At 41.4% G+C, this 23,105-nt stretch overlaps 2 protein-coding genes across 5 annotated transcripts in view; both read left to right on the forward strand.

The window, feature by feature from the left end:
- Ang (angiogenin, ribonuclease, RNase A family, 5) overlaps positions 1-6,046 on the forward strand; it is a 14,502-nt gene extending 8,456 nt beyond the window's left edge. Inside the window, exons 2-3 of one of the 3 annotated variants that reach the window (XM_013035713.1) lie at positions 5,104-5,207; positions 5,431-6,046. In XM_013035713.1, coding sequence (XP_012891167.1) covers positions 5,455-5,889 — 435 coding nt within the window. In that variant the 5' untranslated portion in view covers positions 5,104-5,207; positions 5,431-5,454 and the 3' untranslated portion in view covers positions 5,890-6,046. The remainder of the gene's footprint in view (positions 1-5,103; positions 5,208-5,430) is intronic. The other 2 variants (XM_013035711.1, XM_013035712.1) reach the window with 2 other exon arrangements.
- Rnase4 (ribonuclease, RNase A family, 4) overlaps positions 1-17,050 on the forward strand; it is a 25,519-nt gene extending 8,469 nt beyond the window's left edge. For both annotated transcript variants that reach the window (XM_013035714.1, XM_013035715.1), the window contains exon 2: positions 15,899-17,050. In XM_013035714.1, coding sequence (XP_012891168.1) covers positions 15,899-16,348 — 450 coding nt within the window. In that variant the 3' untranslated portion in view covers positions 16,349-17,050. The remainder of the gene's footprint in view (positions 1-15,898) is intronic.
- The last annotated feature ends 6,055 nt before the right edge of the window (positions 17,051-23,105 follow it).

Here is a 23,105-nt window from a genome sequence, read left to right on the forward strand (position 1 = left end):
TTTTTTCTTTTTGCTTATGTGGTGCTGAGGAATCAAACTCAGGGCCTCATGCATGCAAGGCAAGCACTCTACCACTGAGCCACCTTCCCAGCCCCGAGTACATTTCTTTTTAGACAGTGTCACCCCTTCCCTTGCTCTCTCCCAGCTTTCCCCACTGTTCCCACAAAAGTTATTTTATAGAGAAAAAAATATACTTACGTCTGGAGAGGAAAATGAAGCCAATTATCAAAACAAGATGGAGGGTCTAGATGCATAATATGGGCTCTGCCCTCCTGTAGCTCACACATCAGTAGGAAACACTGACAGGACCATCATTGGTTATTTGTCTAAGATCCCATGATTAATTGCAAGCATGCAAAGAACACCCACTGAGCCTGATAACAGGCAAATTTTTGTGATATCCTTATGTTCAGGCACTAAACTTTGTGGCTTTTGTTATGATATTTGCATCTAGTGAGCAACTTTGGTCTTAATATCTGAAGCATAGCAAGTACAGATAGAGACTAACCAGGCCTGCCAGCTAGGATGCCCTTCTTGTTAGCCATAGACCTCACAGTCTCTTAAAAGGCTCAACTATCTTTGAGTAGATGGAAGACACTGCCAACATTCCTATCCACCACTGCCACCTAGTGACACCTAGCGCTGTGGATCAAGTGGTAGAGCACTAGTTTTGAGCTGAAGAGCTCACAGACAGTGCCCAGGCCCAGTTCAAGTCCCATGACTGACAAAAAGAAAAAGAAAAAAAGCTGGATGTAGGATTTAATGGTGGAGCACCTGCCTAACAAGCATGAGGACATGAAAATCCTAGTGGTTCCCACCAATAAGGTCAGCTACTCAGGAGGTAGGAATGGGAGGATCATAGTTCAAGGTTAGCTGAACAAAAAGCTAGCATGACCCCATTTCAACACAAAAGCTTGGTGTGGTAGTGTATATCTGTCAATTAAACTTTTTTCTTTGTCAGTCGTGGGGCTTGAACTCTGGGCCTGGGCACTGTCCCTTAGCTTTTCAACTCAAGGATAGAACTTTGCCACTTGAGCCATAGTGCCACTTCTGGTTTTCTAGTGGTTTATTGGAGATAAGAGTCTCACTCTTGCCTGGACTGGTTTGAACTGTGTTTCTCAAATCTCAGCCTCCTAAGTAGCTAGGATTACTGCTGGCACCGCAATTAAACTTTTATAAGAAAAATAAAAACTAGGCGGAGAAGTACCCACAAGATTAAAAAGCACAAGACAAATGTGAAATTTGACAAGTTGGTAGACGGCAGACCAGCAGCTCTGTTGGAGCAGTGGCAAGGTATGAACATTTGTTGTTCTTTTAGGGGTAGATGCCTCTCTTGGAATCATGCACTACTTCCTCAATAAACTCCCGAAAGCACACTTGCATTAGAGTTTATTACAGATTATAATCTATATGCTTAATAGAAACTTTTTCACTTGCCATTTATTTCAGCATTGTGAAATGACCACTAAATTTCCTTAGCATATAACTTGCTATTCTTCAGCATCGTACCAAATTTATTGATGATTATCATGAAGCAGACAAGGTAGACAAATAGGGGTTGTTCTAATCAGCATGCTGATTAGAAAGAGAGCTTATTTTTCCCACTCAGCCACATGCTGTCCTAGTCTACACTCTGGATTCCCTTGGCCTTCTAGATTCATGGCCACAGTTCCTGGACTGGTTAGACATATCACAGACCTAGAGCTGGAACCTTCTTGAGGACCACAAAGTTTTAGATGAAAGTGTTCATTGATTTATATACGAAGCATGTCAAATAAAAATTAAGAAGCAATTAATTTTAATGTCTATGAAAGTACAAACTATAAAATGTTTATGTATCCGAATTTTAAAATAAATGGTATTACTTTTAAGAATAATTTGAAGCCAGGCACTGGTGGCTCACTCCTGTAATCCTAGCTACTCAGGATTGTAGTTCAAAGCCAGCCCGGGCAGGAAAGTCTATGAGACTCTTAGCTCCAATTAACCACCAGAAAACTGGAAGTGGCACTGTGGCTCAAGTGGTAAGGTGATAACCTTGAGCTGAATTGCTGAGGGACAGTGCCCAGGCTCAGAGTTCAAGCCCCACGACCAACAACAACACAAAAAGAATAATTTGAAGGTCAGATTCTTCTCCCATTGTAAGAACTTCTCAGTGTTGATAATGACTATCAAGAAAGCAATTATAAGGAAATTAATCATAGTCAACCATTAGTTAAATGAGTTATAGACAACTTAAAAATAGAAATTCTGCTTGGCCCCAGTGGCTCACACCTGTAATCCTAGCTACTCAGGAGGCTAAGATCTGAGGATTGTGGTTTGAAGCCAGCCCAGGCAGGAACAATTATGAAACCCTTATCTCCAACTCTCTACCAAAAGCTGGAAGTAGAGGTATGGTTCAAGTGTAGAGTGCCAGCCTTGAGTGAAAAAGCTATGGGATAGCCCCTAGGCCCTGAGTTCAATCCTCTATCTACACATTACTTACTTACTTAATTTTTTTTGGGGGGTCCAGTCGTGGGGCCTGAACTCTGGGCCTGGGCACTGTCCCTCAGCTCTTCAGCTCAAGGCTAGTGCTCTACCACTTGAGCCACAGCAACACTTCCGGCTTTTTTCTTTTTGCTTATATGGTGCTGAGGAATCGAACCCAGGGCCTCTGGCATGCAAAGCAAGCGCTCTACCACTGAGCCACCTTCCCAGCCCCTTAATTAAATTTTTGTAGTGAAAAGTCAATGGTATTGTTGGATGTGGGGATACTCTTAGACATTTGATTTACTATGGTAGGTTGTTTTGGTACTTGAGTACTCTACCACTTGAATTACACCCCTAGCACCTTTTTCTTATAGTTATTTTTCAAGTAGAATCCTGGGGGTGGAGTGGATTTTCCTCCCACTCTAGCCACTTGCATAGCTGGAATGAAATGCATTTGTCATCACACCCAGCCTAACGAGACAGAGGCTTGATAACCTTTTTTTTGTGTGTGTGTGGGGGGGCCCACTGTCCTCAAACCTCCATCTTTTTAATCTGTTATTTTTTTACCTTATGTCCTGTCTCTATGGTAAATTTTAGATGCTCTTAATGAGCTTTAAAAGTTCCTCCAAAGAAATGTTAGAAATGGCCTGCTGTAAACCAAATATCTTCATTAAATTCTCAGATTTTCAAAATTTGTAAGAAATTCAATCCCAAAAGTTGTTAAGAAATTTATTGTGTTATGTTTTGCCACAATTCTTCTTTGATTCTGTTTTCTATGCTCTAACATTCAGTTCAAGAAGTAACTCCATGTTCACCCTGTAGGTATGATCAGGTATCTGTGTCACACTGCCCTACACCTTGCTTGGTGATGTGTGTTCTGAGGTTTCAAGCTGACAGCTCCAGAGAGATGGTGTCAGGGATCTTCTCTTCCTTCTTTTCAGAGAGATATTGGGAAAACATGACAGAAATTTTAAGCCCTTTGACTTGAAGAAAAGGTCTTAGGAGTTTTGCCTTTTTAACCCATAATATAATTTGTCTTTCATGTAATGTTTATATACATACACCGGAGAAACTAGGAAATATTCTGTAGAATAATCCAAATTGATCCAATATGAGACACTTCAAAGAATAAATTTGAATTCTTTTTTCTGCTGTTGACCCCAGACCCACTTGCAAACATTATCTGCTTTCTTACTGCTCCCCCCTGTACATTCTACATTCCACATAATAATTCTACATAATAATTCTGCTTTTGACCAGGAACCAACTTACATCTTGGGAAAGTTGGCCTCCCTCTCCACCTCAGGGTGACTCTGTACTCACAAGTGGATGCGTGGAATCCCATCTAAAACAATCCTTTAATTGACCCTGAGCTGCGAGTGCCTGAAAAGTCATTCTTCACCATTCTCACTTTCTAGATACCATCTCCTCTTGTAGCTGGAGATCCCATTCTTTCTCTACAGATATCACATTCCCATTTAAGGAAGCAGTTGATGGTTTTGTATGTTGACTAAGGTGGCCTGGAACTTTAGGCCCAAGCCACCTCCTGCCTTAGCCTCCTGAGTAATAGGGCTTATATGCACACACCACCGCGTATGGCCTTGATACATCTTACTGGTCTTGGTGTCCTAGTTTATAGAACAGTCCTAGGGCCTAAAAGGGACTAATATAATTTTTTATTTGTTTGTTTGGTCTGGCCTTGTCTTGAACTCTGGGCCTGGGTGCTTCCCTTGAGCTTTTGTGCTCAAAGCTATCACTCTGCCATTCATGACACAGTTTCACTTGCAGCTTTTCTTGTAGTTTAGTGGATATAAGGGTCTCACAGACTTTCCTGTTAGGGCTGGTTTCAAACCATGATCCTCAGAGCTCAGCCTCTTAAATAGCTAGAATAACCAGTGTGAGTCATCAGTGCTTAGTTGTAATATTTATTTGTTTGTTTGTTTGTTTATTCATTCATTCATTTATGTTTGTTCTGGGGCTTGAACTGTAGGCCTGGGTGCTGTCTCTGAGCAACTTTTGCTCAAGGCTAGCACCTTACCATTTGAGCCACAGTGCTACTTCCAGCTTTTTCTCTGATTAATTGGAGATAAGAATCTCTCACAGACTTTCCTGCCTAGACTGGCTTTGAACTTCAATCCTCAGATCTCTTCTTTTTGAGTAGCTAGGATTACTGGAGTTAGCTACCAGCTCAGGCTTGTAATATTTTTAAATAAGCTAATGAATAGATGATTTAAAGAGTATAAATGGAAGCTGGGCACCAGTGGCTCATGCCTGTAATCCTAGCTACTCAGGAGGCTGAGATCTGAGGATCATGGTTCAAAGCCAGCCTGGTCAGGAAAGTCCATGAGACTCTTATCTCCAATAAACCACTAGAAAACCAGAAGTGGCACTGTGGCTCAAGCGGTAGAGCACTCACCTTGAGCTGAAGAGCCAGGGACAGCACCCAAGCCCAGAGTTCAAGCCTATGACCAACCAAAAAAAACAAACAAAGAATATGAATGGAGTGTGTGTATGTGTGTGGGGATATATGCATGTGTTCACACGAGTGCTGAGCTTTTACTTGGCTTTTGCTCATGGCTGGCACTCTGCCACTTGACTCATGCCTCTAGTGTAGCATTTTGCTGGTTAATTTTTTAGGTGTGAGTGCTGACACTGGAGCTAGAACTCAAGACATTGAGCTCGCACTTGGTTTTCTCATTCAAGGCTACTTGGGTATATCTCGACTTCTGTGAATAGATTTTGTAAGTATCCTCTGGGATAAGAAAGAGGCAAGAGCTGGAAATTGGGAAAACAGATATTCCAAAGGACTAGGTAAGCAAAGGTGTAAAGTTAATGAGGAAGGTCAAAAGTGACTAAGGAGACTTGATTCTTGATGCCCAGTCAGAGAGACAAGGCCTAGACCTTTATAGCCTGGTTTAGATTGTGTTTCCTTGGCTCTACCAGTCCTCCTTTTGCCTTTGGCAGGAGCCTCTGTTGGAAGAAATTGTGATGGGCTTGGGCCCCTTGTTGTTGGTCTTCTTACTGGGTCTGTGTGTGACCCCACTGACCCTGACTCAGGATGACTCCAGGTTCAAAGCCTTCCTCACCAAGCACCATGATGCCAGTCCAAAGGGCAGGAATGACAGATACTGTGAACGCATGATGAAGAGACGAGGCCTCACCTCTCCCTGCAAAGACACCAACACTTTCATTCATGGCATCAAAGACCACATCAAGGCCATCTGTGGAGATAATGGAAACCCTCATGGAGGAAATTTACGAATTAGCACATCTCCTTTCCAAGTCACCACTTGCAAGCATAGAGGAGGGTCCTCCCGGCCTCCCTGCCGGTACCGAGCCACAGCAGGATTCAGACACATTGTAATTGCCTGTGAAAATGGCTTACCTGTCCACTTTGATGAGTCCTTTTTCATCCGTAGCTAGAAGGCCACTGGCCATAGCTAGCTGTGCTGTTCTTTCTTTGTCTTCCTTCTACACACCCCAGAACACTGGTGGTAACATTCAGTGCCAGGCCTCTAGAAAATGAGTTACCTGAATCCCTTGTTTTCTGTTTTACAAAGTATGTTCAGTAAATAAAAATGACTGAAACCAGTAAGAATCAGAGTCTTCTCACTGATTCTTGGCACATTGGCCTTTCTCTGTTTGCTCTACTCAGCTGCCCCTGAGAGAATGGGATAGAATATAAATGTCTTTTTCCAGCTGGGCACCAGTGGTTCATGTCTGTAATCTTAGCTACCTAGGAAGTTGAAACTGAAGATTGTGGTTCAAAGCCAGCCTAGTCAAAAAAGTCTGTTGCTGTTCACACAGTGAGACCTGGGAATGCAATGTCTGGTAGGCAGAGAGTGGACTACACTTTGAGGGTATTGACAAATTTTATTGGAAGCATGACATGCTTATATATAGCATACACACAAAGTTAATCTTAGTCAATGAACCAAGAGAGTTAATCTTAGTCAGTGAACATGAGACAGTTTTATGAGGCCAAAAGGTTACAAGATATAAACAAGGCATAACTGTTTACACATATGGGAAGCTGTTTACACATATGGGAAGTGTTGAGGGATTATTTATGGGGCCGTTTGGAGGGGCATGAAGAGCACATTCTGCATGCCCTTCCCAGAGGTTGTGGCTGGAGCATCTAGACTTTTGCCCAGACTTGGAAAGAGTTTTCTCCTCCCCCCCTCCCCCCCCCGAGGCTGCAGCTGGATGTTCCAGCTGTTGCCAGGACTATGGAGGAGTTTTCTCCTGGTACAACAGCACACATAACCACACACACTACACAAATACTCAGGTGGGGTCATGCAAGCCTGTGCCTCAGACAAAGTCCAAGATTCTTATTTCCAATTAACCACCAAAAAGCTGGAAGTGGCACTGTGGCTCAAATGGTGGCACTCAGTCTTTTTTTTTTTAATTGTGAAAATACTGTACAGAGGAGTTACAATAACATGGGCAAGATAATGAGTACATTTCTTATCAAGCATTGTTGCCTCCTCCTTTGTTTCCCCTTCCTATCCCTTTCCATTTCCTCCCCCCCCCCACATATGTTCCCCCTACCCCCCTGCTCCCGACAAAGTTGTAAAGTTCATTTTTCAACGACTTGTACTTCTCGTTGTTGCCATGGGTCTACCTGTATCCCTATTTAAGCGATTTGTTTTTTCCCTTCCCCTCCACAAATTATACCAACATCAAATACAGTGAAAGCAGGGGTTATATCGTGGGGGAGGGACATAAAAAGTAACAAAGAAACCATCTTATAAATATGTTAGAAACAATCACATGAAAGAAAAAACATTTGAATACTTATCTTGGGGTTCATTTCGCCTAACATCAACTTATCTGACATTTTCTGCTTGACTCAGACATATACTAGTTATTACAAATAAGGGAAACCATGGGATCTATGGTTCTTTGGGCCTGGCTTACTTCACTTAATATAATTTTTTTCCAAGCCTTTCCATTTCCTAACAAATGGGGTAGGTAATGTCATTCTTTCTGACAGAGGCATATAATTCCATTGTGTATATAGACCACATTTTCTTGATCCATTCATCTACTGAGGGACATCTGGGTTGGTTCTATATCTTAGCTATGGTAAATAATGCTGCGAATAAACATAGTTGTGCTGATAGCTTTAGTATGGTCTTGTTTGTAAACATTTGGGTAAATGCCCAAAAGTGGGATTGCTAGGTCATAGGGGAGCTCTACGTGGAGTCTTTTGAGGAACCTCCATACTGCTTTCCAAAGTTGAACAAGTTTACACTCCCACCAACAATGCAGTAAGGTTCCTTTCTGTCCGCATCCCTTTCAGCATCTGTTGTTATTAAGAGTTCTTGATTATAGCCTTTCCAACTGGGGTGAGGTGGTATCTCAATGTTGTTTTGATTTTCATTTCTTTTATGGCTAGGGAGGTTGAGCATTTCTTCATGTGTCTATTGCCATCCATCTTTCCTCATCAGAGAAGTTTCTCTTTAAGTCTTTAGCTCATTTATTTATTGGGCAATTGTTTCTTTGAAGATTTGTTGTTGGGGGATTTAATTTTTTGAGTTCCAAGTATATTTTAGATATGAGACCCTTGTCCATTGTATGGCTAGTGAAGATCTTCTCCATTCCGTGGGCTTTCTATTGATCGTGCTAGCTATGTCCTTTGCCATGCAGAAGCTCTGCAATTTCATGCAATCCCATTTGTCCAACCTTTCTTTGATTTGTTGTGTTTCTTGGTCTCTATTAAGAAAATTTCAGCCTGTGCCAACAAGACCTAGGGTTTCTCCTATTCCATCCTGTAATGTTTTCAGAGTGTGTGTTTTAATTCCGAGGTCTTTGATCCATTTGGAGTTGATTCTGGTGCAGGGTGATATATAAGGATCTAGCTTTAGTTTTCTACAGGTAGTTACCAATTTTGCCAGCACCATTTACTGAAGAGGCTGTCTTTCTTTCTTTCTATTTTTTTAACTCCCTTATTGAAGATTGGATGGCTATAGGTCTGTAGGTTCATTTCTGGGTTTTCAATTTTATTCCATTGGTCCTGAGGTCTGTTCTTATGCCAATACCAAGCTGTTTTGATAACTATGGATTTGTAGTAGAGTTTGAAATTTAGTATTGATATTCCTCTAGCACCGTTCTTTCTGTTAAGGATCATTTTTGCTATTTGGGGGTCTTTCATTGTTCCATATTAATTTTTGGATTGCCTCTTCTATTTCCTTGAAGAATGAGGTTGGAATATTGATAGGTATCGCATTGAATTTGTAGATAGCCTTGGGAAGTATTGCCATTTTTACGATGCTCATCCTTCCAATCCAGGAGCATGGGAAGTTTTGCCACTTTCTAAATTCTGTTTTGATTTCCTTTTTCAGGTTTTTAAAGTTTTCATCATAGAGGTCCTTTACTTCTTTGGTTAAGTTAATTCCTAGGTATTTTATTTTTTGTGGGGCTATTACGAATGGAGTTGCTTTCCTGATTTTAGCCACACTTTTCTCATTGTTGGCATAGAGAAAAGCCATTGATTTTTTAGGGTTAATTTTATAACCTGCTACTTTGGCACTTAGTCTTGATCAGATAAAGACACTCAAGTGTGTGAGGCTCTGAGTCAAGGCTGGGTACCAACAAAAGAAGTAATGAGTGTGGGTAGATTTTAACAGTTGAGATAAGAATCCTACATAGATTCAACAAAGAGAACTGGAAAAAGTTCAGAGTTTACAGCCACTAGGAAGAATTTTCAAGAGAGGCAAATTGTTTTGTCTATCAATAATAAACCAGTAAGCTGGTGGTTCACACCTAAATCCTAGCTACTCAAAAGACTGATTGAAGATCAAAGTTCAAAGCCAGCCTGTGCAGACTCTAATTTCCAATTACCCAGCAAAATCTAGAAGCAGAGCTGTGGCTCAAGTGTAGAAGGCCAGACTGAAGTGGAAGAAGCTAAGGGACCAGGCCCTGAGTTTAAGCCCTAGCAGTGATACCAACTCATCATGATCATGATCATGATGATGATCATGATCATCATCATCATCATAGTGAAAAGAAGAAGAAGGAGAAGGAGAAGGAGAAGGAGAAGGAGGAGGGGAGGAGGAGAAAAGAGTTTAGGACCAAGTGTCACTTTCTCTCTTCCCATCCTTTCCTCATGTCCCTTTCCTCTCCCCTTCTTCCTCCCCTTTCCTCTTATGAATGACTTCATTCTTCAACTAGATTTATTTTCAACTACAAATGAACATAGTTTAATAGACACTTTCTTGTAATATTCACTAATCAGTGATCATTTTCTGTTACCTAATTTCTATCCATAGTCATCTGGACATTTTGCTTATAAAGTAATTGCTAATAAATTGCATCTGCAAACCACTAGTTTCTGTGTTGTCAATATCTGCGTGTAGTGGTTGCATTGTTTACTACAGTGGCCTCTCCTGTGGTTGGAAATTCAAATTCCTCTCCTCTATATCTCCCCCAAACACATAAGTTTACTGTGAACTATTGCCTCTACAACACTTAACACCTTCTGTCTGACTGTGCTTGAATACCTGTTGTGCACTCTCTTTTATATCCCCTCCTCTACTTCCCAGCCTCTAATAATCATCATCTAGCATGTACATATGTCATTGTTTAGATTTACGTATGAAAGGAAACAAATGCTATCCATTTTTTGTTTTTATATTTATCTTATTTATATTTACTTATTTTGTGCTGATACTGGGGCTTGAACTCGAGTTGTATTATTAAAGGCTGGTACTCTACCACTTGAACCACATCACTACTTCCAGTTTTTTGCTGGTTATTTGAAAATAATCTGGAGAATTTGTCTGCCAGGCCTTTCTTCTCCATTTTTTCCCCTCTGGAGTCCTGGGCTTGAACTAAGGGCCTGGGCTTTGTCCCTGAGCCTCTTTGTACTCAAGGCTAGCATGTTACCACTTGAGCCACAGTATCACTTCTGGCTTTTTCTGAATCACTTATTGGAGATAAGAATCTCATGGACTTTCCTGCCTGGGCTAGCTTTGAATTGTGATCCTCAGATCTCAGCCTCCTGAGTAGGTAGGATTACAGGCATGAGTCACTGGCACCCAGCTTAAGAGGATGTTTCTTTTTCTTTTTCAGTACTAGGGATTGAACCCAGGCAAGTGCTCTGTTATTGAGCTACATCTCAGCCCTCTTCCCTCTTCTTTAAAAATAGAATGTTTTCATATGAGCTTGGCATTTCCTGGTGATTAGATTCAAGTCTTGCCATCTGTGTGGTCTGCTGCATGGGGTGCAATGCCCTCCCGGCATACTGTGGAGACAGGCAGCATCGTATGTCCCCCACTGTTGTTGGTACTGTGGTCACTGAGTCATGATTTGATTGTTATTTTCTCCATTTCAAATAATAAACAGTTTTGTCTAAACATGGTCAGATCATGCAAATATCCTACTTCTTCTCTAATTTTCCTTCCAGATTTGGCCTTTGTTTACAGCTTTGTTTGATCCTGTCTGCATTATAACAATGATCAGGTGATCATTTTCTGTTTTTTGTTTTGTTTGTCAGTCGTGGGGCTTGAACTTAGGGCCTGAACACTGTCCCTGAACTTTTTCACTCAAGTCTAGCACTCTACCACTTTCAACCATAGCACCACTTCCAGTTTTCTGGTAGTTAATTGGAGATAAGAGTCTCATGGACTTTCCCACCCAGGCTGGCTTTGAACCATGATCTTCAGATTTCAGCAAGTTCTTGTGTTGTTCCCTTTCCTCAACTTCTGCAGACAATATTATCTCTTTCAGCTAGAACAGTCACCCTAGATCACTGCCTCCCTTCAAAGCTTTGGTAGGGAAAGTCAAAGGCATGAACCAGCACAATGATCATCATTAGATGGCTTTAAAAACCTCTTTCCTAGCCGGGCGCTGGTGGCTTACGCCTATAATCCTAGCTACTCAGGAGGCTGAGATCTGAGGATCGCAGCTCAAAGCCAGCTTAGGCAGGAAAGACTGTGAGACTATCTCCAATAAACCACTCAGAAATCTGGAAGTAGTGCAGTGGCTCAAGTCTTGAGCTGAAGAGCTGAGGGACAGTGTTCAGCCCAGACTTCAAGTCCCATGACCGACAAAAAAAAAGAGAGAAAAAAGAAAAATAGACATGAGCCATCAGTGCTCAGCTAGGCCTCAAATTTCTTAGTAGTACAATTACCTATAATATAAAGAGAGATCAATAATGTCTAGGGCAACTCACTGTCATTCATTGTTTATTCTGACTAGGCATTGTGATACTAATAACTCATTCACAACATCCCAAAAAGTAGGTGGAAAGATAGTCATTTAACCCCTGAGGAAATATGCTGAAATTTAGGCATTTCCCCAAGATCACACTATGAGTGTGTTAATGTGACAAACTATATGAAGTAATTAACTTAAAGTGAGGAAAGGTTTATTTTGGCTTGTAATTTCTGATGTTTCAGTCCTATTGTTTGGGGCCAGTGGTAAAACAGAATGTCAAAGTGGCAGAACATGAAGAAGAGCTGTTTCCCTTGTGGTAGCACAAAAAAAGGGAAAGAGAACAGGGTGAAGTCCTGACATTCTTTTCAAGGACTCAATCCTTGGTAACTAACTTCCTCCTATTAGGTTCAGCTTTCTAAAAGTTCTGTCACCTCCCAGGAGTGCTACCTGGGGATGAAGCAATCAGCACACAGCCCTTTCTGGAAAAAAAAAATCCAATGTGTAGCAGCAAGTGTACCAGACCAAGTACTTTGGGATCACAGTGTGTGTCAAAAGGAGTATTTGTTTGTTTGTTTCTCTATTTTTGTACAGGTTCTGGGGCTTTAACTCGAGGCCTGGACATAGTCCCTGAGCTTTTTGCTCAAGACTAGCACTCTACCACTTGAGCCATGACTTCACTTCCAACTTTTTGATGGTTAATCAGAGTCTCACAGACTTTCCTGTGAAGGCTGGCTTCAAACTGTGATCTTCGCCTCCTGAATAGTTAGGTACCTGGCAAAAGAAGGTTTTATTAAGAGTCAGGGTTGAACAGTGATAAAGCCTTTGGGAAAATCCTGACAAAAAGTCTATGTTCGTGTGATTTGGAATCGGGGCTCAGATGCTTTTCTGTCTCATTTGCTCATTATAGTAAGTGTAGTGAGGAATGTGCTTTCCTTTGCATGAATAATTTAGGTCTTCTCTGTAGCCAGTTTTCTTGCTAAACCACATGTTTTAGACATGAACAGATGATTAGAGGCAGCACCAGAAAAAACAAAACCAAGGCAAATTGTTTCCAACTGTAACTAAAACTCAAGTACTAAGTGAAACTTCAGAGGTTGTGCCCATTGATTTTTGGAGTGAGGAGTAAATCAAGCTTTCATGTCCTCACTTGGCTTTTTCACCCAAGGTTGGTGCTCTACATCTTGAATGACACCTCTACTTTCAGCTTTTTGCTCATTAAATGGAAACGATGTAATTTTCTGCCTGAAAAAGCTTTGAATTGTGATCCTCTGATCTCAGCCTTCTGAGTAGCTACAATTATAGGCATGAGCCCCCGCACTTGGTGCGGCCTCTAGCTATAGCCTGAAGAATAGAACATAGATCTTTATTTCTTTTGTATATAGGAAAAAAGGTAGATGTGAATGTAGGAAGTGCTATTTAAAAGAATAATAGTTTTGCTTGAATACTCACTATTAAAGGATAGGCTTGGTGAAATGAAGTACGGATACCTTGTAAGCCCTGTCAGTTACTCACACAGTGGAATCATGAAACAGAAGCCTTGAGAAAAGGCTGATAGGCTTGGCACTGGTGGCTCACACCTGTAATACTAGCTACTCAGGAGGCTGAGATCTAAGGAGCAGTTCAAAGCCACCCCAAGCAGTCTCTGATAGTCTTATCTCCCATTAACCACTAGAAAACTAGAAGTAGTGGTGCTGTGCCTCAGAGTGGTAGAGTGCTAGACTTGGGCAAAAGAACTCAGGGTCAGCACCCAAGCCTTGAGTTCAAACTCCACAACTGAAAAGAAAAAAGTGAAGAAAAGAAAAGAAAGGAAAGAAAAAAGGCCAGTAATATCAATATGTACTAAGTCAGGAGTTTAACTGGGGCCAGTCCTTGGACTGCACACATTGTGATGAGTCTGTTTGGATCTCTCAAAATAGTCTTTTCTAGTTGGGATTTCCCACTTTTTCAAAATCAGGGATGATTTTTCTTTGTTGGTGAGTCAAGCTTTTTATTATTATTAATTTTATTGTGAAAATGTTGTACAGAGGGGTTACAGTTACATGAGTAGGGTAATGAGTACATTTCATAGCAAGCATTGTTACCTCCTTCTTTATTTTCCCCCTACCATCAATCTCTTCCCTTCCCACCTCCTGCCCCTCCCCCACCCTGACATTGTAAAGTTTGTTTTCAATATAGTGTACTGTACATCTCGTTGTCACAATGGGTCAGCCTACATCTTCATTTAAGTGTTCTGCAATATCCCTTCCCCTCCCCAAATTACAAAAATATATATACAAAGTGCAGAGCACCAGCATCAAATCCAGTGAAAACATGGGGGAAGAATATACAATAGAAACAAAAGAATCACATAGTGTATTGTAAGCACATTAAAAAACACTAGCAAGAAATAGAAAAAGAAAAAAAAAACCTCTTGTGTCCCTGTCTTGGGTACATTTTGCTTAACATTATCTCATGTGGTCGTATGTACATAGCCTTTGACCTACTCCGCTTGTCCTAGACAGAATCAATCTTAAAACAAGCAGTCACTATCCATGTTAGTCCCAGGATTGACAGCCAGAGGGCAGCATCAGGCTAGTCAGTGTTGGCAGAGATCCCACCTCCACCTTTCTGCTGTTCTTCAGAAGCAACTCTGAGCATGTCTTTGTTATCCTATGTGTCTTTCTTCTTTTATTGTCAAAATATCAGATTACTAAAATTTCTAAAAAATTCCTATTTTACTCCATTAGAAGAATAGTCATGTGAGAGGATATACTAATACTAGCCTGGCATTGTATCTTTTTTTATTTTCTCCTCTTCCCTTAATTCTAAGTGTATTAAAATCAGTGCATAGCCAGGTGCCAGTGGCTCATGCCCTGTGATCCTAGCTACTCAGCAGGCAGAGATCTGAGGATTGCAGTTTAAAGCCAGCCTTGGCAAGAAAGTCTGTGAGACTCTTACCTCCAATAAACCACTCAGAAGAACGGAAGTGGTGCAGTGTCTCAAGTGGTAGAGAAGCTGAGGGACAGTGCCCAGGCCCAGAGTTCAAGCCCCACCACTGACAAAAAGAAAAAAAAAAGGAAAAGAAATCAATGCATAAACTTTCTTTGACCTGAGTCCTTAGTCTATCTAAACTGTTGGGAATTAAAGTTTTCAGGAGACTTAACATCAGTGGCTCACACCTGTTAACCTAGCTGCTCAGGAGATTGTGGTCTGTTGATCACTGTTCAAAGTTAACCCTGAGCAGACAAGTCCTACAGACTCTTTTCTTTTTTTTTGTCCAGTCGTGGGGCCTGAACTCTGGGCCTGGGCACTGTCCCTCAGTTCTTCAGCTCAAGGCTAGTGCTCTACCACTTGAGCCACAGTGCCACTTCCGGCTTTTTTCTTTTTGCTTATGTGGTGCTGAGGAATCGAACGTAGGGCCTTAGGCATGCAAGGCAAGTGCTCTACCACTGAGCCACTTTCCTAGCCCCCTACAGACTCTTATCTCCAATTAACCAGCAAAAAGTCAGAAGTGCAGGTATAGTTCAAGTAGTAGAGCTCCAGCCTTGAGCAAAAAGCTAAGCAATAACACAAGGCCATGAGTTTTGAGCTCGAGTACTGGTATACATGTTGTATGTGTGCATACACACTCCCCTTCTCCCCACATATATAAATAAAGTAAAATAAAATGTTTTCAGGGAATCAAACACTCCCTAAAGATTACACCAGTTAATTACCTTATGGGACTGACAATTGTACACAGAGCTGGACAATAAACCACTCGTTCAGTTCTGCCTTAGCTTAGCAAACTGACTATACCAACTGCTTTTCAGAAAAGAGAAAGATTCGTGTTTTCAGAAATCCATGTTGGGGCCAGGCACCATTGGCTCACACCTGTAATCCTAGCTACTTAGGAGGCTGAGATTTGTGGATCATGGTTCAAAGCCGTCCCAGACAGGAAAGTCTGTGAGACTCTTATCTCCAATTAACCACTAGAAAACCAGAAGTGGTGCTGTGGTTCAAAGTGGTAGAATGCTGGTCTTGAGCAAAAAAGCTCAGGGAAAGCACCCAGGTTCTGAGGTCAACATCCACAACTGACAAAAAAAGAAGAAGAAGAAGAAATCCATGTTGGCAAACTGCTACTGTTGGAAGAAACAATGGTGGGAAAAGCTGGGAGCAATGAAGACTAGGTAGATGGTAAATATAAGGAAGGGGAAAGATGACTGCAGAATGGAAGAACTGTCAGCCCATCATTCCCAGCTCCTCTCTTAGTTCTTACAGTTTTTTCTTCTCTTTGCTTTTTCTCTAGGTAGTGATGACTTTGCAGCAGACCCAGTCTTTGTTTCTTCTCTTGCTGCTGACCCTGCTAGGGCTAGGGCTAGTACAGCCCTCCTATGGCCAGGATCGCATGTACCAGCGATTCCTGCGACAACATGTGGACCCTCAGGAGACAGGTGGCAATGATAGCTACTGCAACCTGATGATGCAGAGACGGAAGATGACCTCCTATCAGTGCAAGCGCTTCAACACCTTCATCCATGAAGACATCTGGAACATTCGTAGTATCTGCAGCACCACCAATATCCAGTGCAAGAATGGCAACATGAACTGTCATGAGGGTGTAGTGAAGGTCACAGACTGCAGGGAGACAGGAAGTTCCAGGGCACCCAACTGCAGATACCGAGCCATGGCGAGCACTAGGCGAGTTGTCATTGCCTGTGAGGGTAACCCACAGGTGCCAGTGCACTTTGATCGATAGAGGCCAGTGGTTGGCCTCTGAATAAGTCTGACATAGTAATGAGTAATGCATCTGAAATGTCTCAGGCTTTGTCTCCTCTGCTCATTTCTTATATCTTTCTCCATGTAACCCATTCTATTAAATACATTACACCCAATAGATGGAGACATAAACCAATATTGAGTCTGGGTTTTTCTACAATAAGCTGCTTCTAATACTGGTCAGCTTAGCACTCTCAGATCCTGTCCTCTGGAATGTACTCACTCTATGGATTTATATAGTATTTGAGCCATTTCCAAGTACCTTTATCCAAGCTTTTTTCATTTTAATACCCCAGCACTTTGATGAGGTTGTTATATATAAATGAGATTTGCTGAAGGCCATAGTGACAGACCTGAGCCAAAACCCAGTTGTGTTGGTTACCCCTAAAAAGCTTTCTCTACTCACCATCAGTTCTTTGGAAGTGTCTAGTTTTTTGTTATGCCCAAAATGCCAGCCACTGAAGGAAACCATTTGGAAATAAGAATGGCAAACTTTGAGCTCTAACATTCTTGTTATGTTTGTGTCTGATAAGATGATGTGTCTTCCCAAACTTTTGAATCATCCTAGAAGGTGAAGAACATGAAAATGTACTAGATCTTAAGGATTCATTTACTTTTCCTGACTAAAAGATTTTTCATGTTTTACCTTACAATAAAGGACATATCAGCAGAAATCTAAAAAGGCTGTCTTTATAACCAGAACTTTGGGGATGCTTTTGCTAAAAAAGCACTGGCTCTTCAATTAGGTCTGAAAATGCCTGAGGAATAGCTAAAAGCAGGATGAACATCATTTTGATCAACAGCTGTTTGTTTAAACACAGTTATAAACTATCAAAAGATTGACATAGAAATACAATTTAAATAAACATTGAGTTGGTTAAATCTCAGTAGTCAAAAGTCTAGCAAAACTACAAGCAATCATCCTGTGTGTGTGTGTGTGTGTGTGTGTGTGTGTGTGTGTGTGTGTGTGTGAGTGCATGTGCACGTGCACCCATCCTAGGGCTTGAAACCAAGGTCTGGACACTGTCCCAGAGATATTTTGCTCAAAGCTGTTACTCTACCACTTGAGCCAAGCTCCTCTCTACTTCTAGCTTTTTGGTGGTTAATTGGAGATAAAGGTTTCATGGACTTTCCTACCTGAGCTGGCCTCTGAACCAGGATTCTCAGATCTAAGCCTCAGGTAGCTAAGATTACAGATGTGAGCCACCAGCCCCTGGCTAAAGCAACTACCATCATAAAACACAAAATGTCCTTTAAAGTTAGGTGTCTTTTTTTTTTTTGCTATATGCTACTAAGAATAGAACAACATTTTTAGGACAGAACTATTGCTTTCGAGTAGACAGAGAATTAAGACCTACTTTTATCTGAATGTAGTAAATTTTGGCCTTAGAAGAGCCCTTGCCTAGCAAATGCAGGGCCCTGAGTCCAGTTCTCTACACCAAAAAAGAAGAGTAGTCAGAGAATTATGGCCTAGTTTTACATCAGTGTATTAAGTTTTGGACCTTAGTGAATTAAGTTATATATATAAGTCTAATAAACTCCATCTTTCATATACTTAAGATTTATTTGGACATTTTTTGAAATTTTAGCCTTTAAGATATATATATATATGTTTGTGTATATATGTATGAACAGTCATATGTACATATGTATACATCTATATGTAATGTATGTATTTGTGTGTGTGTGTATGTGTGTGTGTGTGTGTGTGTGTGTGTGGCCATATTTCAACAGAAACCTAGAAGACAGTAATCTCATATTGGCTCTCGGCACAACAATTTATAAACATGCATTAGTTAATAGAACCAAATATATTGTAAAAGAGAGTTGAATCCAAGTTACAATTGCAACAGAATGAGATAGATTGAGATAATCAGTCCATATCTAATCAAGTCATTTTAGAAAGCTTTGTTTTAAAATGATCTTTTTACTTTAGTTTGAAGTGTTAGAAAGTTGACTTTTGAATGCTTTCATAACTCTTCATTGCTATGATAAACATAATCTTTTGATCTTCCTTCTTTTTCTGTTCAGTAAGATGTGATCAGTTGTATGACTTTAATAGGTGGCTCATTAACTCATTCAAAGGATTTACAGGAAACTCCATTGTACAGTACTGACAGATCCTAGTTTACAGACAGCCCACAGTTAAAAGATGATGTTATCAGAAATCCATTGCAGCTAATAATCTATATCCTTTAGTGCATCATGAGATGAATTCAAGAAAGACTCAAAGGTAGTGAAAGTGACAAGAAAATTTACTGGGAAAGAAATAGGACAGAGAAAAGGGACTATATGGCATAGCCATGCCATAGGAACATGGTACTTTAGATTATCTCCAGCCATCTTTAGGATGCAGATGTAAGCATTAGGTTAAACAGAGGAAGAATTAGGAGTAGGAGACAAATGTATGTGTAGTCAAGCATCCCAGTTACAGGGTGGCCTTGCTATACAGGAATTCAATCATGAGAAACTGAGAAGCCACACCTTGAGAGGTCAAATTGGGAGTCCTTATTAGAAAGCTGATGACTGCAGGTGGACATCAGTTCCAAAGACCTGCAGCCCAGAAAGTATCTTGCACAAAGCTTTTAAAAGCAAAAGCCCATGGGGCTGGGAAGGTGGCTCAGTGGTAGAGCGCTTGCCTTGCATGCCTGAGGCCCTAGGTTCGATTCCTCAGCACCACATAAGCAAAAAGAAAAAAGCTGGAAGTGCTCTGTGGCTCAAGTGATAGAGTGCTAGCCTTGAGCTGAAGAGCTGAGGGACAGTGACCAAGCCCAGAGTTCAGGCCCCACGACCGGACCCCCCCCCCAAAAAAAAAGCCCAACCAAAGCAGACCATATACAGGAATACTCAGGGCTTAGCAAAGCAAACCATATAGGGGAACAATCAGAGCTGAGCAAATCAAACCATCCAGGGAAATACTCAGGAGTGAGCAACTCAAACCTGGAATAATCAAGGGTGAGCATTCTCTGAATCAAAGCTTTCCAAGGAATAAACAGCATGATACCTTTGCAATTCAAAGAATGGCCTATCTCACCCTTAGGCTTTTTGGAGCTGGGTGAAAAGCCCCCACTACCCAGCAAGACACCAGGATGGTGGTGAGAACAAGACATTGTTACTTAGACCCAGTATCCTATTTCAGCCTGTCTGGTCATTCTCAGTTCTGCTTCCTCTGGGCTCCAGAGAAGTTGTTATTGTTATCATCACTTGAGGGGAGTGATCTGGTTCCCCTGAGATGAATTTTCTGGCTCCAGGGTGCAGCCTGATCACTAATGATAATTATCCTCATTTGAGATGATGTGTCCTGTAAGACTCTGCTGGTCCTTGGGGTAGTTTTAGTGTTTTGTCATAAAGATGTTATTGATAAGCCCCACCTTTCCTGGAATCCCAGAGATTTATCTTGCTTCTAGTTAATTTCTGGCAGCAAAATCAGTTTAAGTACCTGTTATAAATACATGTTCAATAGACTGAAAATGGGTTATCTATCTATGGTAAGAGCAACAGCATAAGCATCTTGGGTTTGAGTACTTATTGAAATAGCCTGTGAGAAGTTCCTGGCCCTTGGTCCATCTATAGGACAGACATCACTGGTAAGTCAGAAATTATTTATTTTTTGAGACCTGTGATTGCAACTTCCATTTTAAATTCTCTTTGCATTTCCCTATCACTCATGGTTAGCTGCTATAATATTATACAGATTGTGCTATTTTAGACATTGAGAACAATTCCTCATTGGTAGTGGTTCTTTGACTTCTGCCCAGCAGGTGGTGCTACTTGGCCCTTATTGAGTGCCCTCTAGCTAAAGGCAAAACTGCTAATGTTATATAGGAGGATTAAAACAAAAATGGAGCGAGCCAGGCACTGGCTCCCAGTTCAAAACCATTCCTGATGACTATAAGAGTTCATGAGATACCTATCTCCAATTAACCACCAGAAAATTGGAAGTGGTGCTGTGGCTCAAATTGGTATAGTGCTAGCCTTGAGTTAAAAAGCTCAGAGCCGGGCGCTGGTGGCTCAAGCCTGTAATCCTAGCTACTCAGGAGGCTGAGATCTAAGGATTGCAGTTCAAAGCCAGCCCGGGCAGGGAAGACTGTGAGACTCCTATCTCCAATAAACCACTAGAAAACTGGAAGTGGTGCTGTAGCTTGAGTGGTAGAACGCTTGCCTTGAGCTGAAGAGCTGAGGGACAGTGCCCAGGCTCAAAGTTCAAGCCCCATGACCAACCAAAAAAAAAAAAAAAAGCTCAGAGACCCTGGTCCCAAGTTCAAGTTTCACGACCCATAAAAACAAAAAGCAAAAGGAAGGAGCCAACCTGAAAAGAAGCTTTCATTTCCTACTTATTACCTCTAATAGTTCATTTCAGAAATTTCCTCTGAGTCCAGCATTCCAGATAAGCCAGGGAAGTGGCCTAGTAAATGACTATTTCCACGGATGAACTAATGCCAGCTCTTGCAGTGAGATACAGTGTACACTCTTACTGACAATAGATTTTGGGTTATTAGAAGAAGTAAACAGAACATCTTACACAGAAACAAGTCTATTTTATTCTCATCCTTGAGAATTAAGGAGCTAGCAGGTGGGAAGAGAAAATCCTAAGTAGGCTTCCTGAACTAAGGAAATCACTGGCATTTATTTGTTTATTCATTCATCATTTACTTATCTATATCAGTATTGGAGCTTGAATTTAGGGCATTACACTTTTACACTCTTGCTTGACTTTTTTTTTTTTAATCAGTCATGGGGCTTGAACTCAGGGCCTGTGCACTGTCCCTGAGCTTTTTCATTCAAGGCTACTGCTCCACTACTTTTAGCCATAGCACCACTTCTGGTTTTCTGGTGGTTAATTGCAGGTAAGAGTTTCACTGAGTTTCTTGCTTTGTCTGGCTTAGAACTGCAATCTTCAGATTGCAGATCTCACCCTCCAGAGTAGCTGGGATTACAGGCCTGAGCCAGGACACCTGGCTTTGTTTGGCTTCTTTGTGCAAGGTTAGCACTCTACCATTTGAGCCTTTGTTTCACTTCTTGCTTCTCAGTGATTAATTGGAGATAAAAGCCTCATAGACTTTATGGCCTAGGCATGAGTCACTGGTATGCTGGCATGACTAGACTTTTATCAGCTTGCTGGTTTTATCAGTGGACTAGGATCTGATGATCTTTTCACTGGCTGAGAGTACGGTATTTTTTAAAGAAGTTTCTTCCCTCTGCAAGATTTAGATCAATGACAAGTTTGTCCTTAGAGACATCGAGGCGCCACTGTGGGTTTTCAAAATGTATTTGATCTTGATGATAAGAGTAGGAGGGTAGGAAAAGACATTCTGCACACTGCTGACAGAGTGCGGGGGGCGGTAATGAAGACGGTGACTTAAGGTAATTAAAGTTCAAGAGCTGCGCTTCATCTTAGTGGTAGTGGCTGACAAGCTCAATGAACTTTATTTTAAAGCTGTATTTCTTTTCTTTGACCTGATTTCTCTTTGACCCAATAGCTTTCCTTTGTAACTTGTAATTGCACCTTTGTAATTCCCCAAACAAATATTTTGTCCTAGAGGATCTGGATTTCTGAGTTTGTTGTAAGGTAAATCCAGTCAGCAGGGTACAGAGAAGCCACATTTTGGAAAGATCGAATTAGGAGTCTTTATTAGAAAGCCCGCATCTGCATGCTAGACTATTGCGTCAAAGACCAGCAGCCCAGAACAAAGCTTGAACCAGCTTTTAAAGACAAAACAACAACAACAACCATCAACAAAACAAACAAAAAAACCACATGCAAGCAGGGCACTGTTGGCCCACGCCTGTAATCCTAGCTACTCTGGAGGGTGAGATCTGAGGATCATGGTTCAAAGCCAGCCCAGGCAGGAAAGTTTGTGAGATGCTTATTTCCAGAAAACAGGAAGTGGCACTGAGGCTCAAGTTTGTAGGGTCCTTACCTTTAGCTGAGGAGCTGAGGGACAGTGCCCAGGCCAAAACAACAACAACAATAATAACAAAAACCTCACATGCTTGGGGTGGAGCTCCAAATCCTACAGAAACAGACCTTATTAGGGCAGAAGCTCAGGTATCAGCTTAAACCTTCCCCATAGAGAATATGCCCAAGCTTTCTATATTTGAAGATAATCAGAGGGAAGCAAGTCAGATTATTAGAGAAAACTGAAGGCCAGCATATTAAGTTAACAAAGCTTTCCTAGGGCTATGACATCTGCATTTCTTTGAAGCAGAACTCTCCAAGCAAGGTATCTGCATTTATTTATTTATTTATTGGGTCTGGTTGCGGAGCCGAACTCTGGGTCTGGGCGCTGTCCCTCAGCTCTTCAGCTCAAGGCTAGCGCTCTACCACTTGAGCCACAGAACCACTTCCAATTTTCTGGTGGTTAATTGGAGATAAGAATCGCACAGACTTTCCCTTGTGTCCTTTTTGAGATCTGCCTAAATCAGGTTCCTCTGCAAACCAGAAATGCTTTTATAAACCAGAGTATTAAATAAACCAGAGTATTAAACAGGCTATGCTGCTATAGCCCAAGATATAAACCACTTTCAACAGGCTGCCTAGAGGCAATGGGTGGTACTTAGAGTGCCAATCAGTCTCAGTTTAAAAACATCTACTGGGTTTTATTAAAAAAAATACTTTGGGGGCTGGGGAGGTGGATCAGTGGTAGAGCACTTGCCTTGCATGCCTGAGGCCCTGGGTTCAATTCCTCAGCACCACATAAACAAAAAAAAAAGCCAGAAGTGGCGCCGTGGCTCAA

The sequence above is a fragment of the Dipodomys ordii genome, unplaced genomic scaffold (genome assembly GCF_000151885.1).
Source record: "Dipodomys ordii isolate 6190 unplaced genomic scaffold, Dord_2.0 Scaffold218, whole genome shotgun sequence".
NCBI lineage: Eukaryota > Metazoa > Chordata > Mammalia > Rodentia > Heteromyidae > Dipodomys > Dipodomys ordii.